The following is a 15,616-nucleotide window of genomic DNA, read 5'->3' as shown; positions in this document are numbered from 1 at the left end:
ATATCGTGGTCATCAGTAAGCTTTTTAAAGGCATTCATATTAGGTGCACGTTTGATTTCTGGGGTTAGTCTATTCCAACTGGAATATTTTCTAATGTTGCTACTATAATGTTGCTTCTGAATTTTGTCGGTACTGCGGCCACGGTTACAGGTGACAATGTTAGTTTGTGGATTCATAAAGAAACATGTTATGTCAATGTCATCAACATTATTATATATTTTATACGCATGTATCAAGTCCCCTTGTACCCTTCTTGCTTTAAGGGAAGGGAGCTTCAGATATTTTATCCTTTCTTCGTAAGAAAAATCCTTTATTTCATGGACTAATTTTGTTGCTCGTATTTGTACACCTTCGATTGCAGCAGATTGACACCGGCTTTAATTTTGGGAACCAAACCGTGTTTGCATATTCCAGTATAGGTATCAATGCTTTATATAGTCTTAAAAATGTACTGCTGTCCGAAAATGTGAAGGTACCTTGATTATACCAATTCTCTTATTTGCCTTATTTATTCGGCATGCAATACTGTATGCTTGTCAAAGAGTAGGTTGTTGTTGTTTTTTATCAAAAATAATACCTAAATCATTTTCTTCTTCACATTTTTCAACATTAAACTCTTTATCACCATTTTTCATTAAGTGTTCACTTTCAGGGTTTTTCGGCTACCAATATGGAGCACTTTGCACTTCAGTTGTAGCATTAAAGTATAGGTTCCATGTGTTTGTCCATTCCACTATAATATACTGAATCTATATATGTCTCTTTGCAATATTTGGTATACTAAATGGGATGTGTATATATTTTAATGTTATCCGCAAATAGTTTACAAGTACTATTTATTGATTGTGGAAGATCATTTATAAATACAGCGGTAAAAAGAATAGGCCCCAGTATACTGCCTTGGGGGATTCAACTCAGGACATCCACACCACTTGATTTAGATCTACCAACTTTTACTTTCTGTGATCTGTTACTAAGAAATTCTTCTATCGAGTAAAATATTTTACCTGTGATTCCATAGAATTCATCAATAACCTTATATGTGGCACTGAATCAAAAGCTTTAAAAAATAAAATAAAAAATCAAGGTATAATACATCAATGTTATCACCATTATCAAGTAACCTTGTGAAATCTTCCGTTACTTCAAGTAATTGCATGAGTTACGCATGATCTATACTCTTTCGAAAACCATGCTGACATTTAGCAAAAAAAATATTTGTTGTCATATGTTCATCAGTAGCGTGCCTTCTTCTTTTTGTCCCAACTGACCGAGGAGCTACAATCAACCTGCAATCTTGATTTCCAATAAACTCACGGTACTCCTCTTTATTTTATTTTAAGGACACATTAGGAATGGTTCAGTAACTATGAAATACTGTTCAATGAGAGCAGATCCATTCTTTGATTATCTATATACAGAAACACAGCGGATGTGGTGTATAATGTGAAAATGGATCAATCAGCAAGACTTGAAAATGGAAACTGAAGCTGAAACTCAATCCACTGAAGAATACGTTTGTGAAAGATTACACTGGCAGTTTTTCACTCAAATCTAGTAAACGAATCTATAATTTTCACCCCTCCGACATCAGTTCGGTTGTGGTATATTCTACAATAATGCTCATCACCTCCGTTGACGATTGTGTTTTGGTTTTCATAGAGTAAATTGAGTTTTGTTGAGAAAGATCGCACAAAATATTCAAAAACAGATTAATAAAGTGCACAATAGTATCGTCTATGACAAGGCTATTTCTTTCACTGACGAATTTATATTGTTTTAACGGCTTAAAATATAATTTGATAGATAACTTTAATTTTATATCAGTTGTTCAAGACATTCAAATGTGTAATACTGCGTCTCTCTGTCACTGTTTCTCTGCTTTGCATCAGTCGAGTCACACACACGCACATACACGCGCACAACACGTGCTCTCTCTCTCTCTCTCTCTCTCTCTCTCTCACCACACCACAACACAACACAACACCCAGACACCCGGCAAACACAGATGGACACACACAGACATTGGCACAGACACAGAGACGGACACACACAGTTTCAGTTTCAGTTTCACTTTCTCAAGGAGGCGTCACTGCGTTCGGACAAATCCATACACGCTACACCACATCTGTTGAGCAGATGCCTGACCAGCAGCATAACCCAACGCGCTTAGTCAGGCCTTGAGTGCATGCTTACATATTTGTGTACCTATGAAAGTGGATTTCATTTTACGTAATTTCGCCAGAGGACAACACTCTCGTTGCCATGGGTTCTTTTTCAGTGCCCCAAGTGCGTGCTGCACACGGGACCTCGGTTTATCGTCTCATCCGAAAGACTAGACGCTCAGTTTGATTTTCCAGTCAAACTTAGGAGAAAGGGCGAGAGCGGGATTCGAACCCACACCCTCACGGACTCTCTGTATTGGCAGCTGAGCGTCTTAACCATTCTGCCACCTTCCTCCTCACACACACACACACACACACACACACACACACACACACATGCGCGCGCGCACACACATTTATGCCAACATATGCACACACTTATTCACACTCGTGCAAAAATGAGGGATCATTGCTATCCTTTCGGTGAAACGTCTTGTTCATATTTAGTTCTTTCCCTTTCATGTTCGGGTTCTCTCGATAGCTTCCGTGAAGCAGGGGATTTTCACGTCTGCTATGATCGACGAATGAGTACTGAGTAAGTCATTTGAAAGAAAGTGTATATATTCGGAAGTGCTGTCATTTGAACTGATTTCAATGAGCTGAAAGTACACATATCATTGTGAACAATCGTTTTTTACGGGTAGGAATGCTGTGAATCCATTGCAGTCATGAAAGTTTCAGTTCGCGCGACTTTCGATGTTGTTTGTCAGTGAAGATTATTACTCCCCCGCACTTACTGAAGTTGTGCAACAGATTGTTTTGTTGTCTAAAATAGTTCAGAACTAGACGACATGGTAGCCTGTTACATAGTTACAACAGGATATTTTTATTTTGCATTTCGTAATTTACTAAGGCACTGTCGTTATGTCTGTACCTCTAATCTAATTATTTGTGGAAGACCAGGAAATGCGCACACCAAATCCGTTATCACTGTCAGTCACTCGATCAGTTTTGAATATCATCGTCTTTTACTTAAATAATTATGCCATTAAATGGCACAACATAGCAAAAACGTATAGGGGCACATTAAACAGCATGACTGCCTTCCATTTTATGATACGAATACGTTTGTAGGCTGTGCAATGCACTAAAACATAATAAAGTTGAATAACGATTTGTGTGGCGCGGGTGCCTTGGCCGAATTCTCGGACATAAATAGAATTTCGTGGGTCGAATCGCGGCTAGGCGTTGGCCATCCATCATCCAGTGATCAGAGTTCGAGGCTCGCTGCACACAGATGTAAATGGTCGGGGAAGGTAAAAGAGAGAGGACTGGGCCCCGTCTTCAGGAATGCCAAGCATTTGACTCCGTGAATATTTGAATTCACTGCAATGGGCCCCCGCGAAGGCCTTTAACCTTGTGTTTGTGTGTGGCTGGCAGGCTAGTAACGAAAAAATGGCATGCCATGACAGAGAATAGCCTGTAGATGGGTGTGTCCACTTGGTGGACCAAGGGAAGTTATCAAACAACAAAACATGGTGTGTGGACTGTTCTGGAATGTGCTTTCTGAGGGTGTCTAACAAAATTTCAGATCTGTTCATTGTCTCTAGGTTATTGTTATTAAAATGATTTTCAGGAGGTTGTTTTTATGGTGGAGGTTGTGTGCGTGCACGTGTGTGCGCGAGCTTGTATGTGTGTGTTTACAATTCTTACGTATGCATGGATTGGTTGATGTACATGTGTACACAGGTAAAGTTATCAATCTACACATCTTTATGTTCTCATTTTCCTCAGAGGAGATCACGAAGGAGAAGCAAACCAGTGGCAGCAGAGGCCAGTGTTACGTCATGGGCTTTCTCTTTGACTCGGTGAAGAAGTACAAGGGTCAGGACTACCATGCCCTGAAGAAGGAGACCAAGAAGAAGGGGATGCTGTTCATCGACTCGGAGTTCCCCCCTGATGACAGGTCCCTCTCCTCCACCCCGGACAAGTTTGGCAACGTCGTTTGGAAACGTCCAAAGGTCTGAGGCTGTGATTTCTTTTTCAACATCAGTTCTTTATCTTCTTCTTCTTCTTCTTCCTTTGTACAACCAACATCATTATATTGATGATTCTGTTGTAGTTTGGGGAGGTTGCTGAGGATTGTGCTGTTATGAGGATTGAAAAAATAAAAAAAAATTTTGCGACCTGGTCAGCGTGCACTGACATGATGCCAAGCCTCTGCATCAGCTGTGGGCTGGGGGGGTTGGGGGGGGGGTGATTTTGGGGTGTATGGGTGGTTAGGAGGAGGGTGAGGGGGGCAGTGCTGAGCGAGAGGATTGGGGGGGGGGGGGATTCACTTTTAGAGATGAGAGGCCAGTGTTGATTATCCAGTTTACATGTGCGCCTTGCATCTTTTTCTTCTTCTTCTTCTTCTTCGCTCGTGGGCTGCAATTCCCGCATTCACTCGTATATACACGAGTGGGCTTTTACATGTATGACTGTTTTTACCCCGCCATGTAGGCAGCCATACTCCGCTTTCGGGGGTGTGCATGCTGGGTATGTTCTTCTTGCTTCCATAACCCACCGAACACTGACACGGATATCAGGATCTTTAACATGCGTGTTTGATTTTCTGCTTGCATATACACACGAAGGGGGTTCAGGCACTAGCAGGACTGCACATATGTTGACTTGGGAGATCGAAAAAATCTCCACCCTTTACCCACCAGACGCCGTCACCGAGATTCGAACCTGAGACCCTGAGATTGAGAGTCCAACGCTTTAACCACTCGGCTATTGCGCTCGTCATGTGTCTTACATAAGATATGTTTATTTGTTTGTTATTCATTCATCAAATCATTTTGAAAAGATTCATTTATTTACTTAATTATGTTATGATTTGTTGTTAGTTTGGTTGGGGTTTTTTAACAGACACACGGCTCTATTTTTTGTCAAAACAGGTAGAATATAAACATTACTCTATAGATATAATTTAATATAGAATGTAAACATTCTCAAAAAAGATTAATTATCCATATATTTATTTACTGTTTAGTTAAAACTTATTTGTGTATTCATTAAACATTTTAATTATGTGTAGTCACCTGTACCTTGCTTTGATTTAAGTTGTGTGTGTGTGTGTGTGTGTGTGTGTGTGTGCGTGTGTGTGCGTATGTGTGTGTGTGTGACTTTATTATAGTTTATGAGTTTTTCAATGTGTGTGTGTGTGTGTGTGTGTGCTTGTGTGTTTGATTTTATTGATGTGTGTGTGTATGTGTGTGTGTGTGTGTGTGATACTTTATCAATGTCTATGTATGTGTATAAGATAAGATAAGAGTAACTTTATTATCTCCAATTAGAGAAATTTGGTCAGGTGCATTATCACGACAAATAAACTAAACAGAGACCATCACTGTAAAAAAAACAACAGTTATTAAGATTATAACGAAGACACAGATGTCAAAATATCACTTACACTGTTTCATACATTCATTCCACACATTGCAGGAAATATTTCAAAATGTATATAAAAAAATAAAAAATAAATAAAATTAAAATTAAAAATAAAAAGAAAGAAAGAAAATTAAACATTATTAAAAGAAAATGAAAAGAAAAGTAAACATTGTTTTGAATAATTATGATTGTAAGCATAACATACTATATTGCACACTGATTATGATTAAGATAAGAATAACTTAATTATCTCACAAAGATAAATTGCATCATGTGTGGCAAAACACAACCAGTCAGATACATACACACATACATGCACACACGCGCACGCCGGAACAACATTACACATTACTTGATTAAACAGGAGTAATAAACATATGTTTTCAAATAAAAGCATTTCACATATTAGCTTTAAAAACATTGTAATTATGATTATTACAACGTAATTATCAACATATATTTAAAATATGAAAGTTAACGTCAGGCATATTGTATTGAACATCCATTCTGCATATTGCACATTCATCCTATACATACTGCACATTCATAACAACCATATGTATGTGTGTTAGGGGTTTTGGAGAAGGAGAAGGGGTCGTGAACGAGTGATCCAAAAAAAATTACCTGCCAGATGTTACTAGATCAGATTAAGATGTGCTCTTTTGATTCATATCATAGTATAGGCATCTATTTTGATATATATATATATACACTGGATGAAACAGGAAAGGGTTAGAAATAGAACAAAAAGCACAAGACTTAGTTAATTTTGTTTTTCTCTTTCTCTCTTCTCCAGTTGTCACAGCAAGTAGCAGGTGTTAACTAGGTGACGTGGTGTACACCATGATCACCAGGGATCGGTTTTCCAGACCCATTTTAGCATGGTGTTGTGTCCCTTGGGCAAGGCGTGTACATTACTCCGGTTTTTCCCCTACTTTTCACCCAGTTGTGAATGGGTACATGGTTTCGGTCGAGGAAGGCTTAAGTGATGGAAGGAATGGATTGGGCTTCACATACCTTCCTGTTCCGAGACTTAGACACAGTGGAAATTGATTTAATACCCCATTAGTTGTAAAAGACTAGGGACCTGTAACCTATATTTACACTGGATTAACCCTTTCAATTTAGAGTGCGAAAAATTCCCTTGTGTTATAAAGACAGAAAATATGGTGTCTAAGATTAGCTGGGGATCCACCCCATGTGATGTGTAGAAAATATGGCCTATCCTACCACCGAACTTACAGAGCAGTAGGTTCATGGAAAAGAGACCAATGATCTGTTCACCCTGCAGTGACATGGGTCCTGTACCACGCTGCTGCATAAATGCGAGTTTGGTAGTGAAACTTCTAGTTCTGTCAAGTTGGATGTGCATGTATTTGTATTTGTATTTCTTTTTATCACAACAGATTTCTCTGTTTAAAATTCAGGCTGCTCTCCCCAGGGAGAGCGTGTCGCTACTCTACAGCGCCTCTCTTTTTTTTTTCCTGCGTGCAGTTTTATTTTTTTCCTATCAAAGTGGATTTTTCTACAGAATTTTGCCAGGGACAACACTTTAGTTGCCGTGGGTTCTTTTACATGCGCCAAGTGCATGCTGCACATGGGACCTCGGTTTATCGTCTCATCCGAATGACTTGCGTCCAGACTACCACTGAAGGTCTAGTGGAGAGGGAGAAAATATCAGTGGCTGAGCCGTGATTCGAACCAGTGTGCTCAGATTCTCTCGCTTCCTAGGTGGATGCGTTACCTCTACGCCATCACTTAGTTGTACATCATCTGAGCTGTTCACAGGTCTTGGACTCCAAGGCATTCCAGGGATACCGCTTTTACTTTTTTTGTTTTCAGTGCAGCTGGAAGCTGAAAATGTTGACACCTTCTCTGAATCAGGCTGCTTTGTCTCTGTTACAGTTTTGATCAGCGAACAGTTCATCCTCTGTTGTGGCGAGACACAGACCTGGGTGAATGTGTGTGTGTGTGTGTGTGTGTGTGTGGTGTGTGTGTGTGTGTGTGTGTGGTGTGATGCACACTTGATTAATATGTTGTTGTGCAAACTTAATAAGTTGGGTGAAACCTGTCTTTACAAGGAATGGGAATCTTGTGTGTCTGTGTGTGTGGTTTGATGCACACTCGATTAATATGTTGTTGTGCAAACTTTTTAAGTTGGGTGAAACCTGTCTTTACAAGGATGGGAATCTTTTGTGTTTGGGTGTGTCGTGTGATGCACACCCAATTAATATGTTGTCGTGCAAATTTGATAAATTGGGTGAAACCTATCTTTACAAAGAATGGGAATCTTGTGTGTGTGTGATGTGGTGTGATGCACACTCGATTAATATGTTGTTGTGCAGACTTTTTAAGTTGGGTGAAACCTGTCTTTACAAGGATGGGAATCTTGTGTGTCTGTGTGTGTGATGTGATGCACACCCGATTAATATGTTGTTGTGCAGACTTTTTAAGTTGGGTGAAACCTGTCTTTACAAGGATGGGTATCTTGTGTGTCTGTGTGTGTGATGTGATGCACACCCGATTAATATGTTGTTGTGCAAACTTCATAAATTGGGTGAAACCTGTCTTTACAAGGATGGGAATCTTGTGTGTTTGTGTGTGTGGTGTGATGCTCACTCGATTAATATGTTGTGCAAACTTTTTAAGTTGGGTGAAACCTGTCTTTACAAGGATGGGAATCTTTTGTGTTTGTGTGTGTGATGTGATGCACACCCGATTAATATGTTGTTGTGCAAACTTTTTAAGTTGGGTGAAACCTGTCTTTACAAGGATGGGAATCTTTTGTGTTTGTGTGTGTGATGTGATGCACACCCGATTAATATGTTGTTGTGCAAACTTTTTAAGTTGGGTGAAACCTGTCTTTACAAGGATGGGTATCTTGTGTGTCTGTGTGTTTGGGTGTGTCGTGTGATGCACACTCGATTAATATGTTGTGCAAACTTCATAAATTGGGTGAAACCTGTCTTTACAAGGATGGGAATCTTTTGTGTTTGTGTGTGTGATGTGATGCACACTCGATTAATATGTTGTTGTGCAAACTTAATAAATTGGGTGAAACCTGTCTTTACAAGGATGGGAATCTTGTGTGTTTGTGTGTGTGGTGTGATGCACACCCGATTAATATGTTGTTGTGCAAACTTAATAAATTGGGTGAAACCTGTCTTTACAAGGATAGGAATCTTGTGTGCTGTGTGTTTGGGTGTGTCGTGTGATGCACACTCAATTAATATGTTGTTGTGCAGACTTTTTAAGTTGGGTGAAACCTGTCTTTACAAGGATGGGAATTTTGTGTTTGTGTGTGTGGTTTGATGCACACTCGATTAATATGTTGTTGTGCAGACTTTTTAATTTGGGTGAAACCTGTCTTTACAAGGATGGGAATCTTGTGTGTCTGTGTGTGTGATGTGATGCACACTCGATTAATATATTGTTGTGCAAACTTAATAAGTTGGGTGAAACCTGTCTTTACAAGGATGGGAATCTTGTGTGTCTGTGTGTTTGGGTGTGTCGTGTGATGCACACACGATTAATATGTTGTGCAAACTTCATCAATTGGGTGAAACCTGTCTTTACAAGGATGGGAATCTTTTGTGTTTGTGTGTGTGGTGTGATGCACACCCAATTAATATGTTGTCGTGCAAATTTGATAGATTGGGTGAAACCTGTATTTACAAGGATGGGAATCTTCTGTGTCTGTGTGTTTGTGTGTGGTGTGATGCACACTCGATTAATATGTTGTTGTGCAAACTTAATAAGTTGGGTGAAACCTGTCTTTACCAGGATGGGAATCTGTACAGCCTTCATTTTTAAAAAACAAAAAAAAACATGGAAATGCATTCCATTATCATTTTAAGATAATGCAAGTTGGCATTCTGTATACTCAGAAGATATTTTAAATTTTCTAATGATTGTTGTGTAGTTCATGTTGTGTAGCTTTACACTGTGAATGTTTCATAGCTTTTTGGTTTTTGATAATTTCTTTGCAAACAAAATGCTAAAAGTGAACATGGCCGGAAAATGTCTGAAACACATATTTTGCTTTCTTCTTCTTCTTCTTTCGTTACATGACCAACATCAACTTGCCGATGACTGTCGTGGTTCATGCATGCTGGGTATTTTCATGTCTCCATAACCCACAGAACACTGATAAGGGTTACAGGATCTTTGGCATGCATATTTGATCTTCTGCGTGCGTATACACACGAAGGGGGTTCAGGCATAAGCAGGTTTGTACATATGTTGACCTGGGAGAACGGAAAAAAATCTCCACCCTTTTACCCACCAGACACTGTTACCGTGATTCGAACCCGGGACCCTCAGATTGAAAAGTCCAACGCTTAAACCACTTGGCTGTTGCGCCCGTCATGCAGTGATGCACTGGTTTCTTTATTGTCAGGGGGAAACGACTGTGATAATCACTGAGTCACTCCCATACACTGTAGGCCAGGGGTCTTTCAATACATACAGTATCCCCTGCCTTCTGGAAATTCTGTGCTAGAAATTTCCTCTTTTCTGCTGCTTTTTTTTTTTTCTGCCTTTTTTCTTCCTTCACTGTTGTTTCCTTTTTCTGCCTTCCCAGCATGAGCAGTGTGGGAGTAAGGCCACTGAAATGATACAGATGATGGGACAGCAAAAAAAAAAAAAAAGGGAAAAAAAACGAAGCTGCAGATATTTGGACTTCTTCCTCTTGAGACTGCATGACCTTTCTTTTCAACAAAACCAATCAAAATGTATCACATTAATGAAAAGTACACATAAAGCAGTGGCTGCACTTAAAACCCTTGCACACACTGATCTCAAGGCTCGACAGCTGTTAAAGAGTTAAAAGAAATTAACTCTTTCACTGCCAAGTTTCTTTCAGGAAAAACAAAAAAAACACCACTTCCCAGTGCCATATATGGGAACCATCCCAACGCCGACTGTCCTAAAACCCTCTTGGCGGAGAGAGTGGGGATGTAACTTGGGCAAGACACTCTCCACTATAATCAAACAGTCGGAACAGTAGTTGCCTCCTCTGCTGTTCTGATGGTCATAGTCAGACACGACTGACTATCATATATATATATTTTAGACTTGATACTAACAGTCACACAAATCGGTTCATGTTAAAACGACACGGAGGACAAGTTCACTTCAAACTGGGTCAGGGGGTGGAGGGGAGGTTACTCAGTGTCCTTACACACAGGAAAGCTGGCTTGCAGCTGTCAAGCTTTGTTACAATGTGAACAAGAGAGGCAAGGCCTTGAAGACTCGTGACTGAGAGTAAAACACACAAGCTTTTTATGTATTGAGTATAATTTCAAAATGTAATGTTTAAGATGAGAAAGATCAGTTTAAAGCAAATTAAGTCCCCTAGCATTAATTACAGAGTAATTTCCCTTTTTTACTATCAGCACCAAAACGTTTGCAAAATGAATAAAACTTCCATGCTTAGCAAAAGAAGTTCCTGTTTGAACAAAAAATGATAATAATGACTGCTCTTGTTGTTGGGTCAGAATATCAGATCAAAGTGCTACGTTTAGAGAATACAAAAAATATAAATATAACAGTAAATGCAGTTTGCATATAATTAGGCTTCATTATTAATTTTTTTGTGTGCCCATCCCAGAGGTGCAATGTTGTTTTAATCAAGATGACTGGGAAGAACTGAATTTTTCCTATTTTTATGCCTAATTTGGTGTCATCTGACAAAGTATTTGCAGAGAAAATGTCAGTGTTAAAGTTTACCACAGACACACACACACACACACACACACACACACACACACACACACACACAGACAACCGAACACTGGGTTAAAACATAGACTCACTTTGTTTACACAAGTGAGTCAAAAACGTGTCTTTTGATATGATCCCTCTCTATCCGCTGGGGTAGCCAATGGCGGTGAACTGTCTGGTCAACTTAAGTTGTTGTGGGGTTTTTTTGTTTTGTTTTGTTTGTTCGTTTTTTTCTATTTTGTAAATGCCTAGGGCTCATTTTCAAGATTATTTGTATTTGTATTTCTTTTTGTCACAACAGATTTCTCTGAATTTCGGGCTGCTCTACCCAGGGAGAGCGCATCGCTACACTACATCGCCACCCTTTTTTTTTTGTTGTATTTTTTCATGTGTGCAGTTTTATTTGGTTTTCCTGTTGAAGTGGATTTTTCTACAGAATTTTGCCAGGAACAACCCTTTTGTTGCCGTGGGTTCTTTTATGTGTGCTAAGTGCATGCTGCACACGGGACCTCGGTTTATCATCTCGTCCGAATGACTAGCGTCCAGACCATCACTCAGGGTCTAGTGGAGGGGGAGAAAATATCGGTGGTTGAGCTGTGATTCGAACCAGAGTGCTCAGATTCTCTCGATTCCTAGGCGGATGCGTTACCTCTAGGCCATCACTCCACATGGTGTAAATGCTTTTAATGACAATAATAATAATAATAATAAGAAGAAGAAAATGGCCTCTATAGATAACAGTGAAAGAATTGAATGAGGAACCCTAACAATAGAATGGTTGAATCCTGGTGTAAAATAAGCCCAGTGCAGGATGGAAAGAAAGAAAAGGTTCGTAAAGGATAATTTGGTGTCACATACTGTACCATGTCAAACTGATGCAAACTAGGCCTATCGGTTGATTTGATGTGGAGGATCTTTGATCACTGATGTCTGGTTTGATTTCCTCTGGTTTGGTTTGGCTTTCTTCACTTTTTGAGGTTGCACCTGCTGACATTGAAAGCACTGTGTATGTGTGTGTATGTGTGTGTATGTGTGTGTGTGTGTGCGTGTGTGTGTGTGTAGTGCACTCTTAAATGTACATGAATAAATGTGAGGTCTTCAGTTTAACGTCTGTTCATTAGAAGTGTTACTGGACGGAATTAAAGAAGAGAGGTACTGGATGAGAGAGAGGGATGCTTGTGATTATTAGTGTAAGAAAAAAAGTGTTGATGTATGTATTAGGGTAGATGGGGGGAAAAAAAGTCTGTTATAAGAAATAAAAAGAAAAGAAAGAAACAGAAAAACAAGGAGAGAGAGAGAGAGATTATAAGAAATGAATAAGTGTGTGTGTGTGTGTGTGTGCACGCGCGCGTGAGTGTGATTCCCCGTTGTCAAATTCCTGGTGTATTTACTTTAGCGATATCCTTTTTCAAGATTTTAGGTTATGTTTACTTTATAATTCTGTCGTCTGCTTGGAGAGGGTGTTTGTGTGCTAGGTGTGGGTGTGTTTGCGTGTGATGGGGGGGGGGGGTTGAGAGTGTATTCACCGTATCCATCATTTCTTGTACATGTTCATGATATCTGTCTTTTCGTGTCCATGCTCACACTAACACTGCTGTTCTACCCCTTCTCTGTCTGTTTCTCTGTCTCCCTCTCTCTCTCTCTCTCTCTCTCTTTCTCTCTCTCTGTCTCTTTTTATAATCTTGTTTCTTTTCTCGTTTTTCTATGAATTTGTTAACATTTACTCATTTCTTGGGGTCTTCTTCATACCTTTTTTTTTTTTTAATTTTTTTTTTTTTTTTTTAGACATTTTTCCCTTTCCAGGGCTGGAGAAAGCAATTGTTTGCTTTCTCTAATGCTATTGGAAATAAAATTTGTTCATTCATTCATTCATTCATTCAGTCATTTATTTATTCCTTCCTTCCTCTCTCTCTCTCTCTCTCTCTCTCTCTCTCTCTCTCTCTCTCTCTCTCTCATTGGTATATTCATATACATTATTGTCATGAATGCAGGTACCCTGGTTATGTACTTGTAGATGCTTACTGTGCATTATTTGAGTGTATTTGAATGACATGTACGTTTTTCTATAACCTTTTGTTATGTTGTGAACATTTTGATTTCATTTCTCTTTGCCCTGAGGGCTGGATGTAAAAAAAAAAAAAAAAAAAAAAAAAGCATATGCATGCTTATTCCACTTCCTTCATTAAAAAAGGTTCGTTCGTTCGTTCGTTCTCTCCCTCTCTCTCTCTCTCTCCTTGTTTTTTTCTTTCTTTCTTATTCTGTCCGGCATCTCTCTCCCTCTTTCTTTCTGTTTTTTTTCCATTTATTGTTTTCATCTCTGCATCATGGAGGAGGAGGAGCTGAAAAGAAGAGAACTGTTCTGAGATATGTAACCTTGGGACGGTTTTTTTTTTTGGACTGAACACGAGTAGCGACATCCATGGGTTTTTCGTTGTCAACCTTGAATTCGTGGAATTACCAGTCCAGTTTTGTCGTGGCGGTGGTTATACACACCATTACTAAGATACACACAGAGAGAGAGTGGGAGAGAGAGAGAGATGTGTATATAGGCAATTGAAGGTACATGATATATTTACGTAGTATAAGGTCAAAAAGATGACATGAAAATAACATTACGTCACCTATTATGAGTGAAGTCTGTGACCAAGTTGCTGGGTAGCAGTGAAAATTCAGATTTCAGAATTTGTTTGTATAGGTGTTGGTTTTCAACTTTCTTTTATTCATTTTAAATACACACACACACACACACACACACACACACACACATGTATGATTATGAATGATTATTCATTGCTTAGAATGTTTTCAGAAATTTTAAACTTCAGTCCAGTTGGTATCCTCCTTTGATGTGTTACAATTAATGTTGTTATTTATATTTACATTGTTGTAGGTTAATACTTGTTGATATGCATATACACATTCTCCCTCCCATGACATCTCATTCAATACACACCACAATCTCTTTAGACGTTTTCTTATAATAATCTACCTTTCCTCTGATACATAACATGAACACTTTTTTTTGTTTTACACTAATATTCACATACATTCCCTTTCCTTTATCCACTGCTTTACTCCTTTCCGTCTACAAACACTTATAGTGAATAGACGTTAAACTGAAGATAAAACACACATGTGTATATATATATATATATATATATATATATATATATATATATATATATATATATATATATATATTATGTATACATAATATATAAGTGTATGTGTATCTGCCGTGTTTTCAGCAAATCTGCGACAATCCCCAGCTGTTTGTGGAGGGGGCCAGCGCAGGGGACGTAACCCAGGGCCGGCTGGGCAACTGTTGGTTTGTGGCCGCCTCCTCGTGCCTCGCCTCCGTCAAGGTCATCTGGCACAAGGTGAGTTGTCCATGGGCAGAACAGCGTGTGGGGTGGGGGGCTTGGGGAAGGGGGGTTGGGGGTGGGGGTGGGGGGGGGTTCATCGTGTGGCAGGTGAGTTCAAGGATCTTCTCCTCCCTCAACTTTGTGAAGAGTCGTTGGGAAGAGTCATGTGGAGTGGTGGCCTAGAGGTAACGCGTCCGCCTAGGAAGCGAGAGAGAATCTGAGCGCGCTGGTTCGAATCACGGCTCAGCCGCCGATATTTTCTTCTCCTCCACTAGACTTGAGTCGTGGTCTGGATGCTAGACATTCGGATGAGATGATAAACCGAGGTCCCGTGTGCTAGCATGCACTTAACGCACGTAAAAGAACCCACGGCAACAAAAGGGTTGTTCCTGGCAAAATTCTGTAGAAAAATCCAGTTCGATAAGAAAAACAAATAAAACTGCACGCAGGAAAAAAAAAAAAAAAGGGTGGCGCTGTAGTGTAGCGACGCGCTCTCCCTGGGGAGAGCAGCCTGAATTTCACACAGAGAAATCTGTTGTGATAAAATGAATTACAAATACAAATACTACTTCTGCATTCACTCGTATGCACACAAGTGGGCTTTTACGTGTATGTCCATTTTTACCCCACCATGTAGGCAGCCATACTCCGTTTTCGGGGGTGTGCATGCTGGGTATGTTCTTGTTTCCATAACCCACCGAACGCTGACATGGATTACAGGGTCTTTAACGTGCGTATTTGATCTTCTGCTTACGTTTTCACACGAAGGGGGTTCAGGCACTAGCAGGTCTGCACATATGTTGACCTGTGAGATCGTAAAAATCTCCACCCTTTACCCACCAGACGCCGTCACCATGATTCGAACCCGGGACCCTCAGATTGACAGTCCAACGCTTTAACCACTCGGCTATTGCGCCCGTCAAATACAAATACAGTCCTGGCAGAGGAACTGTTCACCAGATTCCTCCAGGTCTGTCGGTTGTGTGT

General features: G+C 39.7%; 1 protein-coding gene across 2 annotated transcripts in view; it reads left to right on the top strand.

The window, feature by feature from the left end:
- Positions 1-2,627: 2,627 nt before the first annotated feature.
- The window catches only part of LOC143275281 (calpain-5-like), a 50,844-nt gene continuing 37,855 nt past the window's right edge, over positions 2,628-15,616 (top strand). Inside the window, exons 1-3 of one of the 2 annotated variants that reach the window (XM_076579264.1) lie at positions 2,628-2,700; positions 3,900-4,126; positions 14,513-14,644. In XM_076579264.1, the coding sequence (XP_076435379.1) occupies positions 3,953-4,126; positions 14,513-14,644 (306 nt within the window). In that variant the 5' untranslated portion in view covers positions 2,628-2,700; positions 3,900-3,952. Of the gene's footprint in view, positions 2,701-2,721; positions 2,806-3,899; positions 4,127-14,512; positions 14,645-15,616 lie in introns of those variants that run through there. The other variant, XM_076579265.1, reaches the window with a different exon arrangement.

Source organism: Babylonia areolata, chromosome 30, assembly GCF_041734735.1.
Source record: "Babylonia areolata isolate BAREFJ2019XMU chromosome 30, ASM4173473v1, whole genome shotgun sequence".
NCBI classification, from domain to species: domain Eukaryota; kingdom Metazoa; phylum Mollusca; class Gastropoda; order Neogastropoda; family Buccinidae; genus Babylonia; species Babylonia areolata.
The sequence above is the reverse complement of the archived record's forward strand: the minus strand, read 5'-3'. Positions and strand labels throughout refer to the sequence as shown.